The sequence below is a fragment of the Frieseomelitta varia genome, unplaced genomic scaffold (assembly GCF_011392965.1).
Source record: "Frieseomelitta varia isolate USP_RPSP 00005682 unplaced genomic scaffold, Fvar_1.2 scaffold_283, whole genome shotgun sequence".
Classification (NCBI taxonomy): Eukaryota; Metazoa; Arthropoda; class Insecta; order Hymenoptera; family Apidae; genus Frieseomelitta; species Frieseomelitta varia.
This window is the reverse complement of record NW_025110016.1, coordinates 359,673-380,632: the sequence shown is the minus strand read 5'-3', so window position 1 is coordinate 380,632 and position 20,960 is coordinate 359,673. Positions and strand designations below refer to the sequence as shown.

At 30.5% G+C, this 20,960-nt stretch overlaps 6 protein-coding genes and 1 long non-coding RNA gene across 13 annotated transcripts; 4 read left to right on the top strand and 3 right to left on the bottom strand.

Moving 5' to 3' along the window:
- Positions 1-1,772: 1,772 nt before the first annotated feature.
- On the bottom strand, positions 1,773-2,683 carry LOC122529305. The gene is made up of 2 exons (XM_043655298.1): positions 2,519-2,683; positions 1,773-2,117 (listed from the first exon to the last, which is right to left on the bottom strand). The coding sequence occupies exons 1-2, from the start codon at positions 2,681-2,683 to the stop codon at positions 1,899-1,901; spliced, it is 384 nt and encodes a 127-aa protein (XP_043511233.1). The 3' UTR covers positions 1,773-1,898.
- Positions 2,684-3,982: 1,299 nt separating this feature from the next.
- LOC122529304 (piggyBac transposable element-derived protein 4-like) lies at positions 3,983-5,704 on the top strand. The gene is made up of 2 exons (XM_043655297.1): positions 3,983-5,036; positions 5,481-5,704. The coding sequence occupies exons 1-2, from the start codon at positions 3,983-3,985 to the stop codon at positions 5,702-5,704; spliced, it is 1,278 nt and encodes a 425-aa protein (XP_043511232.1).
- Positions 5,705-6,042: 338 nt separating this feature from the next.
- LOC122529296 (NADH dehydrogenase [ubiquinone] flavoprotein 1, mitochondrial) lies at positions 6,043-8,272 on the bottom strand. The gene is made up of 6 exons (XM_043655285.1): positions 8,130-8,272; positions 7,890-7,957; positions 7,112-7,780; positions 6,793-7,025; positions 6,524-6,727; positions 6,043-6,445 (listed from the first exon to the last, which is right to left on the bottom strand). The coding sequence occupies exons 1-6, from the start codon at positions 8,176-8,178 to the stop codon at positions 6,259-6,261; spliced, it is 1,410 nt and encodes a 469-aa protein (XP_043511220.1). The 5' UTR covers positions 8,179-8,272; the 3' UTR covers positions 6,043-6,258.
- Positions 8,273-8,874: 602 nt separating this feature from the next.
- LOC122529297 (NADH dehydrogenase [ubiquinone] flavoprotein 1, mitochondrial-like) lies at positions 8,875-12,635 on the bottom strand. 7 transcript variants are annotated; one of them, XM_043655287.1, is made up of 8 exons: positions 12,516-12,635; positions 12,268-12,332; positions 11,489-12,157; positions 11,171-11,403; positions 10,902-11,105; positions 10,501-10,832; positions 9,871-10,047; positions 8,875-9,554 (listed from the first exon to the last, which is right to left on the bottom strand). In XM_043655287.1, the coding sequence occupies exons 1-6, from the start codon at positions 12,556-12,558 to the stop codon at positions 10,646-10,648; spliced, it is 1,401 nt and encodes a 466-aa protein (XP_043511222.1). In that variant the 5' UTR covers positions 12,559-12,635; the 3' UTR covers positions 8,875-9,554; positions 9,871-10,047; positions 10,501-10,645. The 7 variants fall into 7 exon arrangements, with proteins under 7 accessions (XP_043511222.1, XP_043511221.1, XP_043511223.1 ...); XM_043655286.1 differs by having other exon boundaries at positions 10,639-10,832; XM_043655288.1 differs by having other exon boundaries at positions 10,669-10,832.
- A 3-nt stretch (positions 12,636-12,638) lies between these two features.
- Positions 12,639-15,255, top strand: LOC122529300 (prolactin regulatory element-binding protein). The gene is made up of 4 exons (XM_043655294.1): positions 12,639-13,029; positions 13,127-13,506; positions 13,584-14,275; positions 14,354-15,255. Exons 1-4 carry the CDS (start codon positions 12,892-12,894, stop codon positions 14,437-14,439), a joined length of 1,296 nt encoding a protein of 431 aa, XP_043511229.1. The 5' UTR covers positions 12,639-12,891; the 3' UTR covers positions 14,440-15,255.
- Positions 15,256-16,297: 1,042 nt separating this feature from the next.
- On the top strand, positions 16,298-17,370 carry LOC122529301. The gene is made up of 4 exons (XR_006306782.1): positions 16,298-16,472; positions 16,542-16,798; positions 16,985-17,056; positions 17,258-17,370. It is a non-coding gene; the product is annotated as an uncharacterized LOC122529301 (long non-coding RNA).
- A 1,409-nt stretch (positions 17,371-18,779) lies between these two features.
- Positions 18,780-20,689, top strand: LOC122529303. Its single transcript, XM_043655296.1, has 5 exons — positions 18,780-18,828; positions 19,956-20,104; positions 20,178-20,241; positions 20,339-20,405; positions 20,585-20,689. The coding sequence occupies exons 1-5, from the start codon at positions 18,780-18,782 to the stop codon at positions 20,625-20,627; spliced, it is 372 nt and encodes a 123-aa protein (XP_043511231.1). The 3' UTR covers positions 20,628-20,689.
- Positions 20,690-20,960: the final 271 nt, after the last annotated feature.

Genomic DNA, 20,960 nt, shown 5'->3' with positions numbered 1-20,960 from the left:
TAATCACGTCACGTGTTATAAATATTAGAAAATGTCTGCACAAATAAAAATTTTGCAGTTAAATATATTTAGAGAATCATATACATGTGAAATCTTGCTCTGAATCGTTTAATTCGAAAGAAGTATACTGTAGCAAAGTACAGTATAGCAAATTACGAAACTGAATTTAATAATCTAATGCAGTATATATCCATTTAAAAGAACATATATACCATTAAGCTACTACGATATCCATATTCGAAATAAAATATTAATTGATTTAATTTTTTCTATTTTCATCTTTGTATTCCAAATAATTACGAAATTACATATTGTGAATTGTATATCGAATATGTATATACATATATAAAATGTATACCAAATGTTACCCAAAATGTTACCAATTTTCCGTGAAAATTCATCAGATTGTGGCGTCTATGCAGTCTATGCTATCTTTGCAATCAAGGAATAACCTGTACAAAAAAAAATCAGAAGTGAGAACAAATGTGTCAAATAAAGGCAAATGTGTAAAAATGAAATGATAATTAACTTCAAATTCTATTAAAAAGGCTTACGGTATAAACTACAGGTAACTGTACGAGTGAAATCAATGACTGAAGAAAAATTGGCGTGGAAAGCACTACACAATTTTGTTGTGTACTTTATTTGAAAACTGAGCAATTTCATTATATTACGCAGTAAAATTATTACTTTAACTGTAAAATACGTACATTTTTAATAAGTTATTGTTCTTTAGAATTGTTAAGAACTACGGTATGAACTACAGTATGAAGTTAAAGAATCAACGAATATGTAAAAAATATTATGATAGAAGAATGTGTGCAAAAGCATATAATATGATATGTCTGTGATATGTATTTATATATATATATATAACAATGAGTCAGTCAATTACAAAATTATAGTATTTCTACTAAAATTGAAATTAAATTTTGGTATAAAATTATAAATAACTTTTAGCATAGTATGTTCTGTTTAAATGTTTATATGTTATTATTTATTTAATTGTCGAAAATTATATGTAACAATTATTTGGTAAAATCATACCTTGAGTTAAAGCCAAAAATGTACGTTTTATTTTAAAAATTCACAATACAAACACAAATCCAACAATTATTGATTTATATTCTTACCTGAGAACTTTTGTTGGATACTTCTTTCTTGAAGATACTTCTGGATGATTCTTCTGGATAAAATTTTCTACTTCACAGATGAAGCGTACTCCTTTCCACCATGTTTCACGCTTAAAAATCGATCGTGAGAAATATCGATCATGATTCGAGAATCGTAGGAAGTATATTGTCTATTTCACCGTTGGGGCGCTGTAATCGCACGTTTCGCACGAAATGTTAACTGGGGGAAAAAAAAAACTCTGGTCTAAATCAAATACACAAAATTCATGAGAAATTCTAAAAATTCATGACAAAATTCTTAAAAATTTAAAAAAAAAACGAAAATATTCACACACTTGATAAAAAATTGTCAATTGTCAAGACATGAGAAATTTTATTATAATACGTAGTAAAATTATTATTTTAACAATTAAATACGTACATACATTCTTAGTAAACTGTTGAATTTAATATTGGAATTGTTAAGAATTACGTAATATATGAAGTTAACGAATAATAAAAGAGTAGTAAATGAAATAAAAGCATATATATGTATATAGTCATATTACAAGATCACAATATTTGTAGAATTGTCTAAATTGAAATTACATTTTGGTATAAAATTATAAATAACTTTTAACATTGTATGTTCTATTTCAATGTTTATATGCTGTTATTTCTTTAATTGTTGAAAATTATATGTGACAATTATTTGGTTAAATTTTACCTTGAGTTAAAGCCAAAAAATCACGTTTTATTTTAAAAATACAAAACACAAACACAAATCTAACAACTATTAATTGAAGTTTTTACTTGAGAATATCTGAATAATTTCTTTCTAGGTGATAACGCTTTCTTTTTTACAGACGAGGTGTGCTTCCTTCCGCCATCTTCCTGTTGAAAAATCGATCGTGAGAAATATCGATATGTTCGAGAATCGTGAAGGATGTGTATTGCGTACTTCTCCGTTGGCGCTATAGTCGCACGTTTCACATGAAATGATAACTGGGAATAGGAAATAAAGAACTCTGGTCCAAAATGAATACACAAAATTCATGAGAAATTTAAAAAAAGAACGAAAATATTCACACAGTTGATGAAAGATTGTCAATACTTTAAACTGAAACATGAAAAATTTATATTATATTACGTAGTAAAAAATTATTATTTTAACTATTAACATTCTAAATAAATTATTGTTGAATTTAGTATTGGAATTGTTAAGAATTATAAATAATTTTCAGCATGGTATGTTCTGTTTATATGCGATTATTTCTTTAATTGTTGAAAATTATATGTGGTAATTATTTGGTTAAATCTTACCTTAAGTTGGAGCCAAAAATGCACGTTCTATCTTTAAAATTCACGACACAAATACACTGACAACCATTGATTTAAATTTTAACCTGAGAATTTCTAGATAATACTTCTTCCTGAATGATTTTTCTGGATAACACCTTCTTTACAGACCTGCTTCCTTTTCGTTTAAAAATCGATCGTGGGAAATATCGATGTTTGAGAATTGTAGTAAGTATATTACGTATTTTACCGCTAGAGCTGCAATTGCACATTTCGCATGAAATAACTTGGAATAAAAAATAAAAAAACTGATGTAAATATTTGATGTAAATCAAATACACAAAATTCATGAGAAATTATTTCAAAAAAACGAAAATATTCATACATTTGATGAAAAATTATCAATATTTTAAACTGTTATATTTTAAACATGTCAGAAAAAATTATAGAACAATTAACTTGATTTTATTTTAAAACTGAAAGTCTCTACTTTAATAATCCTGAGTTTGTTTCTTTCAAAGATTTATTTTAGATTTTATTTTTACATCATGTTGCAAATGTAAAGGTGAATAATTTTCTTCTCGAATATTATAAAAATTCAAACGTCTTACTGAAGAAAAGTTTTTTTATCATTGAACAATTCGTTTTTATGATCTGGAAAATTGAATTCTCTCCTTTGTAGTGAGCCTTTAAAACGAACTATACGATTCGCCATTTTATTGAACTTTAAATAATAACTCATTAATCTTTAATAAGTTATAGGAACAAATGACCTCGTATGCAAGTCACTGAATTCATCTTAATAAATAAGATCTCATAAGATATTTTATTTAAGAAAGTCAATCTGAAATTTCGGAAACGGACGATTCGCAAAAAATAATTTATACCACACAATATAATTTTATCAAACAGCATCAGTAAAAACATTTCTTTAATACGTTCAAGTCTTTATAAAATCGAGGATTCATTTGTAGCATTCATTTATATTCTGAAACTAAACCAAAGAACGTCATATATAATTATGTTATTAAAAAATATACTCTTCTACTCATAAATAGATCAATTTTTTCTAACTTTCAAGTAGATAAACAATCAAGTTTTCTAAACAATCAAATATATAATAAATTTTTTATTTCAATTTTCATCAATCACTGTTTTAAATTATTATATTTCTTCATTAATGAAGTACTACCACTTTCAATTTAATAAATAATTCTAAATAGCAACACTACATTTTTTTATTTTAATTTTCATCACTAGTGGCGCTGCGGTGCATAACCTGCCTGAATTGGTACAACAGGATGTGATACAAAAATGGTAAGGAGATCCTAGAACGCCGAAATCGTAGGACAAAAAAATACATTGTATGCTAGATCTATTTATACTTCGTTTGTATCTGTGATATAGTTCTCCAATTAATTGTTATTTGAGCGTAGAGTGCGCCAAAAAGCAGTAATTTTTTCCAAGTATTTCAGCCCCTGAGACACGAAGCCCCATTTAATGTCCAATCTATCCTATCTTTAGTCAATGGTTTCATTTAGTGTTTATGTATCGTATCAGCTAAAGGTATAATGGCTCAAAAAAGAAAAACAAAGCTATCCAAAAAATTCAGTCTTTCAAATTCTGTAAATGAAGATGATGGTAGTAGAGAAAATGTAGTATCTGTTTCTAAGCGAAAGAAACAAGAAGTTTTGGACATTTCTAATAATAATACTGATAATCCGCAAGTTCTCCTTCATTGTTACTCGACAAGTGCATCAACGTCGACAATTGCTGATTTATCAAGTGCTTCAATATCTACAATTACTGACAATGAGATACCTGCAGAACATGATTCATTTCATTTTATTGAAGACACTGGAGCACAGTGTTCTTTGACTCGCGAAGCTAAACCTATTGAATATTTCGATCTATTTTTCGATTCATCCCTTTTAACATTGATGGTACGCGAAACCAATAGGTACGCAGATGAATTATTACAATTACGTGAAACAGACCGAAGATCTAGAATGACAATGTGGAAACCAATTACTGCACTAGAAATGAAAGCATTTATAGCAGTTTTATTAGAAATGGGTATAACGAAACGACCAACAATATTTTCATATTGGGCCGAAAATTCAAGAAACATACCTTGGTTTTCAAAAATGTTTTCGCGGAATAGATTCCAGCTTATTTTAAGATTTTTCCACTTGGTAAATAATAAAGAATGCTTCCCACCGGAACATGAAAAATATGATCCATGCGCAAAATTTATTCCTATCGTTGAACACGCGAATAGAATATTTAAATTGTACTACAAGCCACGTAAAGAATTATCCATTGAGGAATCTTTGATAGGGACTATTTGCCATTCGAGCATCACTCGTCAGCATTTACCGAATGATAAGGACCAATGGGATATAAAATTTTGGATGCTTTGTGATGCGTCATCCAAGTATTGCCTACATCTTTATTGCTACCGGAATGCAAAAACTGATAATACTAAATCACAAAAACGTGAACTTGGACATGATATTATTGTAAATTTATTAGAGCAATGCGGTTATCTAAATAAGGGATATCATGTATTTGTCGGAAATTATTTCAGTAGTATTGCTTTAGCTAAATATTTATATTCCAAAGGTACATACCTAACAGGAACTATAAGAAATAATAGGAAAGATTTACCTAATGATATAAAAAGAGTTAATGTTAATGAAACGAAGTATGTTCGAGATGGAGACGTAGTCTTGTGTGCATACCGCGAAAAAAAAACAACCAAAAATCCCGTATTGTTAATTTCGACAAAAGCTTCGGATGAAAATGTAACTGTAATTAAAAAACGAAATGGAAATGAAAAACCGTGTATTGTTAATTTTTATAATTGTTCTATGGGAGGAATTGACGAATCTGATAAAATGTTATATATGTATCTTGATGAACAGCGAACTGTAAAATATTGGAAGAAAGTTACATTTAACATAATCTCCCGCATGGTGTTAAATTCATATCTACTTTACAAAGAAATCGTCAGAAGAAAAGCAATGACACGATTAGAATTTATATCAAATATTATTTCTGAAATAGAATGTGAATGGATGCAAGAAAGGAAACAACAACTTATCAATACTGATAAAAGAACATTTGGTTTAATGAAATTACCGGGACGAAATTTAAGACAATGCGTGGTTTGTAGCAATAAAGATAATGGTATAAAAAGATCAAATTTAATTTGTGTACAGTGCAAGAAAGGGATTCACCCATTATGTCTTGATAAGCATATATGTTTCAAAAGTAATAGTAAATGTTAATAATTATATTGCTTTTTAATCTATTATGTATATACAATATATATTTTATATTATCCTTGTTTATATTTTTAAAAATGTTGGCAGCATATTTTTACTACATAAAAGTATATGTAAATAAGAATAGATAAAGTAAAAACTGTTTATTTGTATATGTAGTTTGTGTTTAATTGAAAAGAAGATTAGAAGCATGACTTAAGACGCGCTATAATGCGCTGAATGCGAGCGCACTTGAACATAAATGAAGCATCGCGATTAAATGCAGTAATACCTTTTGATACGAAATCTGAACAGCGTAAACGCGCCGCATGGCATTAAAATGGTTAATATAAACAAATTACGTTTTTCTATCCATTTTATTTGCCAAACCATTAGAAGTTGAGGAAGATTCGGCAAAAATACATAGGAAATTCACTACATCGCATTTTGTATTGATCGTCTTATATACATTGTAAATTAATACAATTACTTACAGATATAAATACACCAACACTTCTAGTTGCATTTTTCAAGGTCATAATATCGGAACGTTTACTAGTATTAAATATACCTTTAGCTTAATTGGATATTGCTGCTTTGCGCTGTTTAATACGTGCTTCTATTTCTGGTCTAAAATGCCTAATTAATCCTTGAACTGGCCATGCTGCACCATCTGCTAGAGCGCAAATAGTATGCAATTCAATCTGTTTGGTTAACTCCCACAGCATATCTATTTCGTGTGTTTCTGCTTGACCTTGGACAAACCTACACATGATATTCGATATATAATTTATTCTTTTAAATTAAGAAGAAAAGAGCAAACAAATAAAATAATTATTGTACCTTCTCATTATTTTGTACATCCAACTTATTCCTTCACGGCAGGGGGTGCATTGACCACAAGATTCATGTTTATAAAAACTGATGAGGCGGGTAATAGCTTTAATAATATCGGTCTGTTTGTTCATAACAATCAGAGCTGCAGTACCAAAAGAACTTTGAACTCGGACAAGATCATCGAAGTCCAATAACACTGTATCGCATACGCTGCAAAATCATTCAAGTATTTAATAAAAGTTTTTAAATTTTTCGATTTATAATTATACAAGTACCTTTTAGGAATAACAGGAGTGGAAGATCCTCCAGGAATCACACCCAGCAGATTATCCCATCCACCAATTACTCCACCAGCATGTCTTTCGACAAGTTCTTTCAGAGGAATGGACATTTCTTCTTCCACAGTGCAAGGATTGTTTACGTGCCCCGAGATGTTAAATAATTTAGTTCCATGATTACGTGGACGGCCGAATGACGCAAACCACGCTCCGCCTCGTCGGCATATAGTCTATATATCAAAGTCTTAATTTTAGAATTAAAATTTTCTACATACATCTCTTTTTTAATACCATTATGTATGTAGTAAATACGTACAGGAGATACTGCGACGGTTTCGACATTTGTAACAGTAGTAGGACATCCAAATAATCCAACATCAGCTGGAAAAGGTGGCTTTAGTCTAGGCTTTCCCTGTTTTCCTTCAATAGATTCTATGAGAGCAGTTTCTTCCCCGCAAATGTATGCTCCTGCTCCTCTTTGAACGAAGATGTCAAAATCATAACCAGAGCCACAGGCATTCTTGCCAATCAAACCTGCCTGGTAAGCTTCTGCAATAGCAACTTGCATATTTGATGCTTCATTATAAAATTCACCACGGATGTAGATGTAAGCAGCACAAGCTCCCATTGCACGGCCAGCAATCAAGCAACCTTCTACTAATTTGTGAGGATCATGACGTAGAATTTCACGATCCTTGCAGGTACCAGGTTCACCCTCGTCTCCATTAATTACCAAATATTTTGGTCTTCCATCTGAGGGTTTATTCATAAAAGACCATTTCATGCCAGATGGGAAACCTGCACCTCCACGACCTCTTAGACCAGATATCTTGATCTCATTGATAATCCAGTCTGCACCCTTTTCAATGATTTCTTTAGTCTTGTACCAATCTCCTCTTTTCAGGGCACCCTTTAATCTCCAATCATGTCTGCCATACAAATTTGTGAAGATACGGTCCTGATCAGCCAGGGGACCACCTCTTTTCTAAAAAAAAAAAAAAAAATAAATAAATAATATTTATCACTCACAGTATACAATATAGTATAACGCAATAAAATATGCATGAATTAAAACACGAATGACATAGATGTACCTTTCCCTCAGGCGCAGCATCAGCAAATGTTCTTTGTTGCTGGCCACTTAATGATGAACCAAGGAAACCTTAAAATTGAAATTGAATTTTTTTCATTACATAACCTTGTTATTATTCGTCATTTACGTCGTACAAAGCAAAATTTTTAAAACTCACATTGAATATGAAAAACGATCAATATCTTTTACATATGTCATAGTTGGCTTTGAATGAATAAAACAAAATACTATCAAAACTTACCCAATTGTCTCCTTGGGACCTGAAAATTGCGGACAATGGCACCAGCCATTTTGCTGTTTGCGACTTTGTAGACGTTAACAGCATCGAGCTGTCTATTTAGAAGATTACACTATAGTCATCTTGTGGTGCATTTACGAAATGGAGTGGCACGAGATTGAAGACGTGTTCATCACTGCTTTGACGTGTCTTCACAAATAGCTTGTGATGAACATGCGTAAATCGAGTCCCGTGATTATGTTGTATATTGAGAAAAATTGGGAAACTCAACAAGAATCCGATTTCCTAATTTAACCACAGATCGTTTTTGGTATCAAAGGTTCATTAAACATGAAAATTCGAATACAGAATTTTAAAACTAAAGTTTTATTGCTCCTACATATTTTTTAATGATATCAAAATTAATTTAATTATTACTGTTGAATTTGATCCCTTAGAAGTCATGAATTTTGGTTCAAAATATGCATTATTTTTTTTATATTTGAAAATTCTTTCATACATAAAAAAATATAAATATAATAAAACATATAAAAATATAAAAAATATACGTTTTCTTTTTTAATAATTATGATGGATTTAATTATGAAAAAATTTTTTCAGTGATTTTAACGATATTTGAAATCTTATAATTTTCAAAAAGAAGCTTTACTTCCCCAACTGCTACATAAGTAAAAATATCTTTGATAAAAACGAACATAAAACAAAGGCTTCACATTTTGAAATCAGATTGGTCGATTTTTTTTCACTCTCCGCGGAAGATTAATGGAACACCTCCAGACACTTTTTTCTCAAGATAGTTAATGTTGCAGCAATGCTCATACTTCGCCATCGATCACTCTTTTTCATTTATGATCTACGATGCTATCGAGAACATTAAAATATCATTGATGAATCTAGAATGAATCATTCAGAATCATCCTAGGCACAATCCAGACAGATGCATTGCAGTAGCGTGAAGAGTTCTACTTGTTTGCGAGTCCAGCGACTTATTTATAGAGACGGGTACATGAACGATGGTGGAGATCGCTGGCGGATAGAAGGCACGAAGTAAGAATATTAAAGGGTACAAAGAGTAGTGATAGCTCGGTTCGATGTTACGCAGACTGGAACTATCGGTTTAACCATCGGCTGCCCAGACTGGAAGTGGAATTTCATATTCCCAACCCAGGCCGCAATAACGACAAACATGCGGATACATGATCAAATTGGATGATTTCGGGTATCTTTACTTTGCATTCGCAATCTATCATCTTGTTATTCATAAAACTAAAATCTGATCGGAAATGGTAGGCAATTCTAATTCAATCTGCATGTCTACTGTCATCTTTAGCGATTGTTTTTGTTGCTGTTGCTGTTCCTTCTTGTCCAGACCAGATAATCGAGCCATCCATCCTTATCGTTACTCAACTCAAATGTGTTCCTCCATATCTAATTTAAAGAGATTTAAGATTAAAATTAAAATATAATATTTTTCTATATTTCTTACTATTGTGAGCTTTAATTTATCTGAAATAAGTCGATAGTTCTTCTACTTTTGAAACTTGTATCAAGTTAAAAAGTCTATATCATGATCTCTCGTGAATATCTACAAAAACATTATTTAACATGTTCTTTTTTTGCTTTCCCAATCTAGCACTTTTCAATATTTTAACTTCACATGTTCTTTATGATCTTCAGCAGAATGTATTGAAAATCCCATGGATCGCGTAAGTTTCCCTCGCATGTCACCGTTCGTAAAACGAACCTGTCATTTGATGCTGCATCTACTCGCCTTCTCCAGCATTCTACCGAAAATGAGAATAGTGCTGGTTAGTTTATCCAATCTCAAATTCTTCAGGTTATACTCCATCGCCAGAATAAAGATTGTATTCCTTCGTCATGGATGATGAACCGTCCATTAATCGATGTAATTCAATATTTTCTACAAAAAAAGAAAGTATTAACCTATGTATGTCAAAGACCTATTAGTTTAGGAGATACTTTAATCTTAATTTTAAGATCTATTGTACGAAAGATAAGGGATGACAAAGTATTTTTTTGTTCATACTGTGTCCTTCATGCACAAATTTTATAAAATTTAAAATTTAAAATATCTATTTCTATCGGATCCAACTGTATATTTACCTCTAATTATACAAGGAAATTAGTTTTTGTCGAATGACACATTAAAAAATCGAATTATATTAAAAAAATGATATTTGCTTCTTTATTAATACAAACAAATTACGTTCCTATTTTATTTGCTAAACCATTAAAAATTGAGAAGTTTAAGTTTAGTCATTAGCAATCTGATTATTGACGCATTGAAGCAAATGAAGTCTTAACCAAGTTATTCAGTCCTTTACTAGTAAGTAGAAAATTTCAGCAATAATACCTGAAGCACGAAATACATGCAATAAACAAAGGCATGCAACCAAATACAGTTGTCTCGCGCCTTAACCATTAGCACTTGTAGCTGCATATTTTATTGTTCACAAGCATCGGAACGTTTACTAGTATTAAATATTTATATCTTTAACTTAATTGGATATTGCTTTCGTACATCGCTTAATGCGTGCTTCTATTTCTGGTCTGAAATGCCTAATCAATCCCTGAATTGGCCATGCTGTACAATCCGCTAAAAAGCAAATAGTATGTTTTTCAATCTGTTTGGTTATTTCCCACAGCATATCTATTTCGTGTATTTCTGCTTGCCCATGAACAAATCTAGATTATCAATAATTTGTTTTTTCAAATTAAAATAAAAAGAACAAATAAATCAACGGAATCTTGTACCTTGTCATAATTTTGTACACCCAACTTGTTCCTTCACGACAAGGACTGCACTGACCACAAGATTCGTGCTTATAAAAACTAATGAGACGAGTAATAGCTTTAATAATATCAGTCTGTTTGTTCATCACGATCACAGCTGCAGTACCAAAAGCGCTCTGCACTCTGATAAGATCATCAAAGTCCATTAATACTGTATCGCACACGCTGAAAATTATTCGAGTATTTAATAAAAAGTTCTTAAATTTTTGGATTTATAATTATACAAGTACCTTTTAGGAATAACAGCAGTGGAAGATCCACCAGGAATCACACCCAGCAGATTATCCCACCCACCAATTACTCCTCCAGCATGTCTTTCAATAAGTTCCTTCAGAGGAATAGACACTTCTTCTTCCACAGTGCATGGATTGTTCACATGCCCCGAGATGTTAAATAATTTAGTCCCATGATTACGTGGACGGCCAAGTGATGCAAACCATGCTCCGCCTCGTTTATATATAGCCTATATATCAAAATTTTTATTTTAGAATTAAAATTTTCTACATATGTCTATTTTTGATACTATTATGTATATGGTAAATACATACAGTAGATACTGTGACAGTTTCAACATTTGTAACAGTAGTAGGACACCCGAATAATCCAATCTCAGCTGGAAATGGTGGTTTTAATCTTGGCTTTCCTTGTTTTCCTTCGATAGATTCTATGAGAGCAGTTTCCTCTCCGCAAATGTATGCTCCTGCACCTCTTTGGACAAAGATATCAAAATCGTAGCCAGAGCCACAGGCATTCTTGCCAATCAAACCTGCTTGGTAAGCTTCTGCAATAGCAACTTGTATACTTGATGCTTCATTATAAAATTCACCACGGATGTAGATGTAAGCAGCACAAGCTCCCATAGCACTGCCAGCAATTAAACAACCTTCTAACAATTTGTGAGGCTCATGACGTAGGATTTCACGATCCTTGCAGGTGCCAGGTTCACCCTCATCTCCATTAATTACCAAATATTTTGGTTTTCCATCTGAGGGCTTGTTCATGTAAGACCATTTCATGCCAGTTGGAAAAGCTGCACCTCCACGACCTCTTAGCCCAGATATCTTGATCTCATTGATAATCCAGTCTGCACCCTTTTCAATGATTTCTTTAGTCTTGTACCAATCTCCTCTTTTCAGGGCACCCTTCAATCTCCAATCATGTCTACCATATAAATTTGTGAAGATACGGTCTTGATCAGCCAGGGGACCACCTTTTTTCTAAAAAAAAAAAAAAAAAGAAAGGTAACACAGATTATTATATGTTCACATTATACTATAATTAACACAATGAGTAGGTATAACATTAAATAGGTATAACATAAACGTACCTTCCCTTCGGACGCAGTTTCGGTAAATGTTTTTTGTTTTTGACTGAAAGATGACCCCAGGAAACCTTAAAATCAAAATCAAATTCTTTTCATTGTATAACTTCGTTTGAATAACAACACAAAACATCAAAATTCTTATTAAATATGACAAAAAATTAAAACATTAATATCTCTTATATCATAATTGGCCTTAGATGTAACAAATTTCATAAATATGATTAAAAATAAAATGAAATATCAAAATTTACTTAATTGTCTCTTTGAGATCTGGAAATAACGTGTAACAACCATGCTGTTTGCAGTCGCAGTATTTTACAACATTCAATGTTGAATTTAGAAGATCACACTATAGTCATCTCGTGGTGAATTGAGGAAACAGAAGAAGACGAGATTGAATACGTGTTCATCACTGTTTTGCCGTCTGTTTTCATGAAAGACTTATGTTGAACGTGTGTTGAATCGAGTCCCGTGGTTGTACGCTGTGAAAAAACATTAGGAAATTCGACAGGAGCTTGATTTTTTAGCCTATTGATATGCCATGATCTTTGGCTATCAGTAAACACCTGTCTAAACGGTGACGAAAGCGGGAACGTTCATAGTGGCATATTAATCATTCGGAACAATATGCCTTCCAGGAGGAATAATTGTGATCTCTTGGCCAGGGTGAATTTCCCTTTGTATACGCTGCAGATGCTGACGGGGAGGCACATTCTGGTCGGTGGTGGCGGAGGTTCCTCAAAGACTGGAGTTGCTAATGGCTTTGTAAGAAATTTCTTTCTCTTTTTAAATAATTCTCATATGCATTAAAAATGAGATTAATTTTGTAATTTATTTGAATTGAATTATTCCTTATGAATAGGAAATATTTGAATTGTCTCATAATGGATCTCAGTTCATTGCGGAAGAAGTAACCAGACATGAAACAGGTCCCAGTGTTGTTATGAACTGTACAACATATAACGATCAAAAGAGAATCTGGATTGCAGCTGGTCAAGAAAGTCATTGTCAACTGTACAATGTAACTAGTAAAGTGGTAACTACGAAGAATGGAGAAATTATTAAAGGAACTAATAGTACTTCTAAAGAAGGCATTAGACATAGAAAGAATACGGATAAAGTAGAAGAAACTATTACACCTGAAGAGAGGATAGAGGAAATTAAGGATGACAACTCAAATATTAAAAGTAAAAAGCTTCAATTGATAGTAAAACCAGCAGATAGTGTACAAACAGATTTCAGGTAACTATAATTTCATCAAAATATAGAAAAATAATTGCTTTTAAAATAATTATTCTAAACAATAAGAATTTTTACAGTGAAGAAGAACCACTTCAGAGGATTGTTAGAATAAGTCTAAATGGAAAATTTATGGCAACTGGTGGCATGGATGGTCATATAAGATTATGGAAATTCCCACAATTACACAAATTACATGATTTGGATGCTCATACAAAAGAAATAGATGACATAGATTTCAGTCCAGATAGTACATTAATAGCAAGCATAGCAAAAGATGGCAAAGCATTTATATGGAACATGAGCAATGGTTCTAAGTTCAAAGATTTAACTTGGTCACCTCCAAATGGATTGAAATATATGTATAAAAGATGCAGGTTTAGAAAGTTGGAGGAAAAATCTAAAGCTCAAATCTTTATACTTTCCAATGCAGTGATTGGAAAGAATATTAGTTTTCTACAATTGTGGGATGTGGAATCTGGAAGTATTGTTAAGGCAGTGCCCTATAAAGAAACTTTGTCTGCTTTATCAGTATCAGATGATGGAAAATTTGTGGCAGTTGGAACAATGTTTTCTGGTAGCGTGGACATATATGTCGCATTCAGTTTGAGGAGAGCTTTGCATGTACCTGGTGCACATAGTATGTTTGTAACTGGCCTAGAGTTCTTACCAACTAAGTTAGAAAGTCCTACTATTGCTAGTAACACTGAAACTGCAGTTATTAGTATTTCTGTGGATAACAAAATTTGTATACATAGTATACCATTTAGACGTAAGTAATTAAATAATATTTCAATATGTTTCTGCATTGTTTTGATAATCTTAATGTTTGAAAATCTTTCTATTACAGACACACTACCATTCTGGTTCGTCATCATATTGATTATTCTTAGTATTTGCGGAGCATTCATTTTCTGCAGTTATCTCGGAATATGACCTGAAAGAATGTATCTTTAATACCAAGTACTTTTTCTTAGAATTTTCTAATATACATCGAATTTTCAGGCATATTCTTAGGTTGAAATGTTATTGATAGTACGAAGAAGATGCAATAATTTGTTCGATTTTATGAACTCATATGCACGATTTTTTTGATGATAAATATGACTACTTATTACTTAATTGGTAGTAAACAATTATTTGTGTGTCATTATTCGTACAGTTGGAACTTCAATTGTTCAGATAATGGTGAAATAAGCAAAGTAATGTTGCAATAAGTACTACTTTATACTAGGTAAATTCTTTGACAAACATAATTGTAAATAGGTATCTCTAAATAAGTTTTGTTTAGACACACAGTTAACTACTTACTTTTCTTATATATTTTTTACATTGTAAGACCAATTTATGCAGTTTTTTCTGTACAGGAAATTATATCTTTCTAACTTTTATTGCATTTATGTAAATTATATCTATAAATTGCTCACATGTACAGATGTATGTAGATGTTAATACAAATATTATATACGTACATAATGAAATGTTATATATATATACATATATGCCATAGTTAAATGTTAAATATTATTCCAGTCTTTGATTACCATGCTCTTGAATAGGAAACATCGTGATTGGTCCGTCTTGAAAGTCAAATTAAATCAAACTGATCACGTATAAATAGCACGCACGCATCACGTGGAATTTTATTAGTTTTATAATGCATTTCGTGGAAAACAGTAATTTTTTATGCAAGGAAAATATTGCCATAGAATAAGAATTGGGCAAATATACTTTGTTAACTTGAAAATCAAACCTATATGTTCAATGTATTTTTATTTTCCCTTCTAATCTTTTTAAATTATTCAGACTGAAATGTTTAAATTTATATTTTCGAAGTGAAGTTAAATTGGAACCTAATCCAAACTTTCCTCAGATTCTTTACTTACATAAAAGATTATTATGTACATAAACTAATCAAAAGAGGTATAGGTCAATCAGAATATACAATTGTGCAAACAAATGTAAGGAGGAAACATAAAATATAAATAAATAAATCAAATATACAAATGAATGCCGAGAATATTTAAGAGATAAATATATGAAATTTTTATCAAAATAAATATTATCAAGATAGAAATATCAAAGTGTTGTATCCTTGTTTGCCAGTTAATTCGAAGAATGTGCAAGGAATGTTCGCTTTTTAAGCTAGGATTCGTGACTGAAAAGGAATGTTCAAAATCGAAAGAAGCTTGAAGTTAGCTCCTATCGATGACTCTCAAAGCTGTAAAGAACACATCGCATTTAATCTCCGAAAAAATCAAAATCATTAACGTCAGAAAATATATCCTTATTCGAAATTTGCGCGCAATGATTTTAGTTTAAATAAATATATAGCGCCAATGAAATGGCAAAATACGCAATTATATATTGTGATTCTCGAACACGATCGACATTTCTTGTGATGGGTCTATTAATATTAGGATGCAATGTAGAAGTGTTAGATTTGGATACAATAAGCAAGCACAGTAAAAAGAAGTATTATCTAAAAATTGTGAAATAAAAATTATAACCAAATAGCTCTTGAGGTTGCATTATTGAATGCGTCTATAATTTAGAACAGAAGTATTAGTTAAAAGAGATATTACATATATAACATATATCCAATTCAATGAACATAAATAGGATGAACATACAATATATTCATAAGAGATTTTTGTAAGTTTTTACAATTATATTAAATTCTATAACTTATTACAACTATATTATTCTCATTATTTAAATCAGCACGCAAAAGGCATTATTTATAAATAAATGATTGGAAACATTTTTACAGGATACTTTACTTCTCCATATATCAACCGATTTTCATATTTAATCCCCATCTCACCAAATTAGTTCACGACGCGAACTTGTTGCGCAGAAGGTTAGTTTATTGTCGAAAATCATGGCGTTAAGATTTGTCATTTTGCGGGATGTTTAATAACTGCGTAATACTTTCATCATTATATCTCCGTGCTACTGTTAAGTCGGTAAAATGTATATTTTTATATTCCTTTATGTTATATTCCTCCAATATATTTTTGGTTTTTTTTGTTCAGATTACTGGTTGCACTCGAAGGAAATGTCACGTTTACTAGTAAATGTGATAACTTTTTATAGAGATATAATAACATTTAATTTATTCTAATGAAGGCAGATGTATTTTTATATTTGACTTTTCTCTAATGGATAATCCGTAATATTTATTTAATATTTAATTCACATATAAAGAGACGCTATCACACTCAAGTTTAAATACGTTCTGCGCATCGCATCTATTTCATACTACGCAGACAAGAATAAAGCGCCATGTTTGGTTAGTACAAATTATTTCAAACTATAACGGACATTCAAAAATTTTAATATTATTATTAAAATTTTTTGAACACAATTTTATTTTTTAGTTTTTTTTAATAATCTATAATGTATTTTAAGAATAATTATGTAATGTTTTTAATTCTTTTTTAAATGTTTTAATTATAATTCATACGCTTTGTTAAAGGTTTTTCACAATTTTCACTTTTTCGTCTTAACTTTACCTGAAAAGATATAACGATGCTTCAAAGCTAAACACGTAAGAATTTTTGCATTTCAACTTGTTTTATTTCTTCTATTTTGCCTTAATACTATTAATTAATAAATAAATTCTAATTGAAAATGTTATAAGTTAAAATTTTTCATTTTTGAATTGAATGTCATCATTAAAATTTTATGTTCAATAGAAATAGATATAGATCTTTCATTATTTAAAATTTTATTCTATACTTTGTTACAGATTTTTTCCAACCATTAATTTCTCCATGAGATTTGACAATTCCTATTTGATAACAGGCTTCATAATGACTTTCTTTGGCTTACAACTATATCGATGAAAACGTTCTTCGCATCTAACCGCATGCTTTTTTGTCCCTCTAGTCACTCAATTATATCATAATGAAAGATTTGAATCGATACTGGTGACTATTTGTATTATGTAGAACTTTCATTGAACAATGATACAGGTACTTATTATATCTATAATTTCTTGTACTTATTATATCTATAATTTCTTGTCTTGTGTTTTATTTATTAGTTCAGGTTTTCTTGCACATTATGTTTTTGAATGTTAATAATGATGCATTAAAATTAATATAATTATATTGACATAATAGGTTACAATATAAAAAATTGATATGAGCGAGAAGACACTTCGCGACAAATTGGTTTCAGAAGTAGTAGTTTTAAATATTACTTTGAAAGTTTTTAAAATTTGCTTTGAAGAATGGATATGTTATGTAATTCTTAACAATTCCAGTACTAAATTAAACAATAATTTATTAAGAATGTAATTAATAGTTAAAATACTAATTTTACTACGTAATATAATAAAATTTCTCATGTTTCAGTTTAAAGTAATCTTTTATCAAATGTGTGAATATTTTCGTTCCTTTTTTAAGAATTTCTCATGAATTTTGTATATTTCATTTAGATCAGAGTTTTTTTATTTCTTATTCTCAGTTATCATTTCGTGTAAAACATACGATTACAGCGCCAACGGAGAAGTACGTAATACACATCCTACGATTCTCGAACATATCGATATTTTTCACGTTCGAGTTTTAAACCGGAAACATGGCGGAAAGGAGCACATCTCATCAGTAAAGAAGAAAGTTTTATCCAAAAGAATCATCCAGAAAGAAGTATCATTCAAAAGTTCTCATATAAAAATATAAATGAATAATTGTTGGATTTGTGTTTGTATTTTAAATTTTTAAAATGTGCATTTTTGGCTTCAACTCAAGGTAAGGTTTAACCTAATAATTATAAATATAATTTTCAACAGTCAAAGAAATAATAGCATATAAACATTTGAACAGAACATAATATGCTGAAAGTTATTTATAACTTTATACCCTAATTAAATTTCAATTTTAATCAGTCGAAATATTGTAACCTTGTAATTAACTTAATGTTACATATACACATGTATTTTATTATATGCTTTTACATACAAACTTTTATTTTAACATTTTCCATTCATTCGTTGATTCTTTAATTTCATATTGCCAAGTTTTTAACAATTCTAATATCAAACTCGACAATAATTTATTAAAAATGTACGTACTTGATAGTTAAGATAATTATTTTAGTGTGTAATATAATAAAATTTTCCATTTCTCAAATAGAATAAGGCGTAAAAAGCTTCGAAGGCCTCGAATTTCAAAACAACAACACGAACACAATGTTTATGTTCGTCTTACTTATCGTGCCTGTTCAGACAGGATCACCCCATCCCCTACTATTTTCTCAATTGAAGGATGAGACGCGTGGCAGAGAGTCATTCGGCTGCTGGATTTCGTGAACAACGTACATTACGTCGCATTAATACGTAACTTCTTCAAATCTATCGGTGGCGTCTTTTCGATGGCGTCGCTTCTTCGATACTCTTTTACTTCCATTTACATTTCATTAGTAGTACCATTTAATTAATAAGCACGTGCTTAACGATTTATTGAGCATTACGAAAAGGAAATCGTGTAGTGCTTTGAAACTTTCCACGCCAGTTTTTCTTCAATCGTCGATTTTACTCACGGTCACCTGTAGCTTGTCTCGAACGTTTTTTAATAAAATTTGAAGTTAATTATCATTTCATTTTTACACATTTGCCTTTATTTGACACATTTGTTCACACTTCTGATTTCTTTTTGTACAGGTTATTCCTTGATTGCAAAGATGGCATAGACTGCATAGACGCCACAATCTGATGAATTTTCACGGAAAATTGGTAACATTTTGGGTAACATTTGGTATACATTTTATATATGTATATACATATTCGATATACAATTCACAATATGTAATTTCGTAATTATTTGGAATACAAAGATGAAAATAGAAAAAATTAAATCAATTAATATTTTATTTCGAATATGGATATCGTAGTAGCTTAATGGTATATATGTTCTTTTAAATGGATATATACTGCATTAGATTATTAAATTCAGTTTCGTAATTTGCTATACTGTACTTTGCTACAGTATACTTCTTTCGAATTAAACCATTCAGAGCAAGATTTCAGATGTGTATGATTCTCTAAATATATTTAACTGCAAAATTTTTATTTGTGCAGACATTTTCTAATATTTATAACACGTGACGTGATTATATTACTAATGTGTATATTTCATATTGTAATAACGAACATTCAGAATACAATTTGTGCAAATATTTCTGCAAATATTGAGAAATATTTTGTACTATTCAACTAATATCTTTAATGCATACTTAAATTTATAATCATTTTCTGGAAAAACAGCAGTATTTTCTAAATAAACATACTCTTTGCCCTTCCCCGTCCCCTTCTAATCAGCTTTATTTTCAGAAAATTTTTGTGACCGCGCGCAATGCGGTCGGCAGAGTCAGTGTTATCAGAGTCATTAATATCATTTTGAGTAAAATAGCATATTAATTCATTTAAATTATAATTCGCGAAGTTAGAGTCAGTGAGTCCACCGAGTATTGCTTAAACGCGCGCGTTGATAGTCGTTTTTTCTTTTTTTATATTTTTTTTTATTCAACATTCGTTTTTGGTATATTAGAGTCAGTGCTCAAGAGGATAAGATCTCTCCAGGAGATAAAGACCGTAAGTAAATAGTTCAATTTATTCGATTTTTCAAATTTGATAACATAGTATAATGTTTAACGTATTATTGCAGACTCTTCACAGCGTGAATTTTGTTGTATTTTTGGGGGAATATTCAACAGTGACAAGCCAAGAATGTAAGAATGTTTCATTATCTCCAATAGATAATTTCATTATTTTGATATTGTACTTTGCCTTTAAATACAAATCCTAACGTGTTATGTTTTATTACAGATCCTCAGATGCCTTCTCAGTTCCCCTTATCCTCTAACAATCTCACGATGCTTCAAAAACTAAGAATGTAAGTACTTTAGCACATTGTACTTGAATTAATTCTATTCTCTATAGCTCTCTTTACATTGAAGTCAAATGTAAAATTATAATTATAAAATTAAAATGTTTTAAATTATTAGACCCCCAATTTTTATCATTATGAAAATTTAAATTTTTACAAATAACACTGTATCTTTATGTTTTTAGAAATTTTTCACGGCGTTTACTTTCACCATTGAATTCTCAGTGATATCTGCTTGAGGACGATCTTCACGACGGCTTTCCTTGGTTCAGTGCAGCATCTTCGCATCTATCGCGTGAGTCGCATGCATTTATGTTCCTCCGGTCACTTAATCATGTCGTAGGACGAAAGGTTCAAATCGGCACAGGTGACTGGTTGTATACGTAGAATTTTTGACGAGCATAGTGACCGCAGGTATTTTTTATACCTGTGAGTAGTAACATTTTTTTGAGGTTTTTTTATGTTTTAGATTAGGATAGGACTTCTTGCACGTCGCGATTTTAATAATTAAAATATATACGTTTATAATAATTATTTATAAAATAAAAATATCTTCAGTAT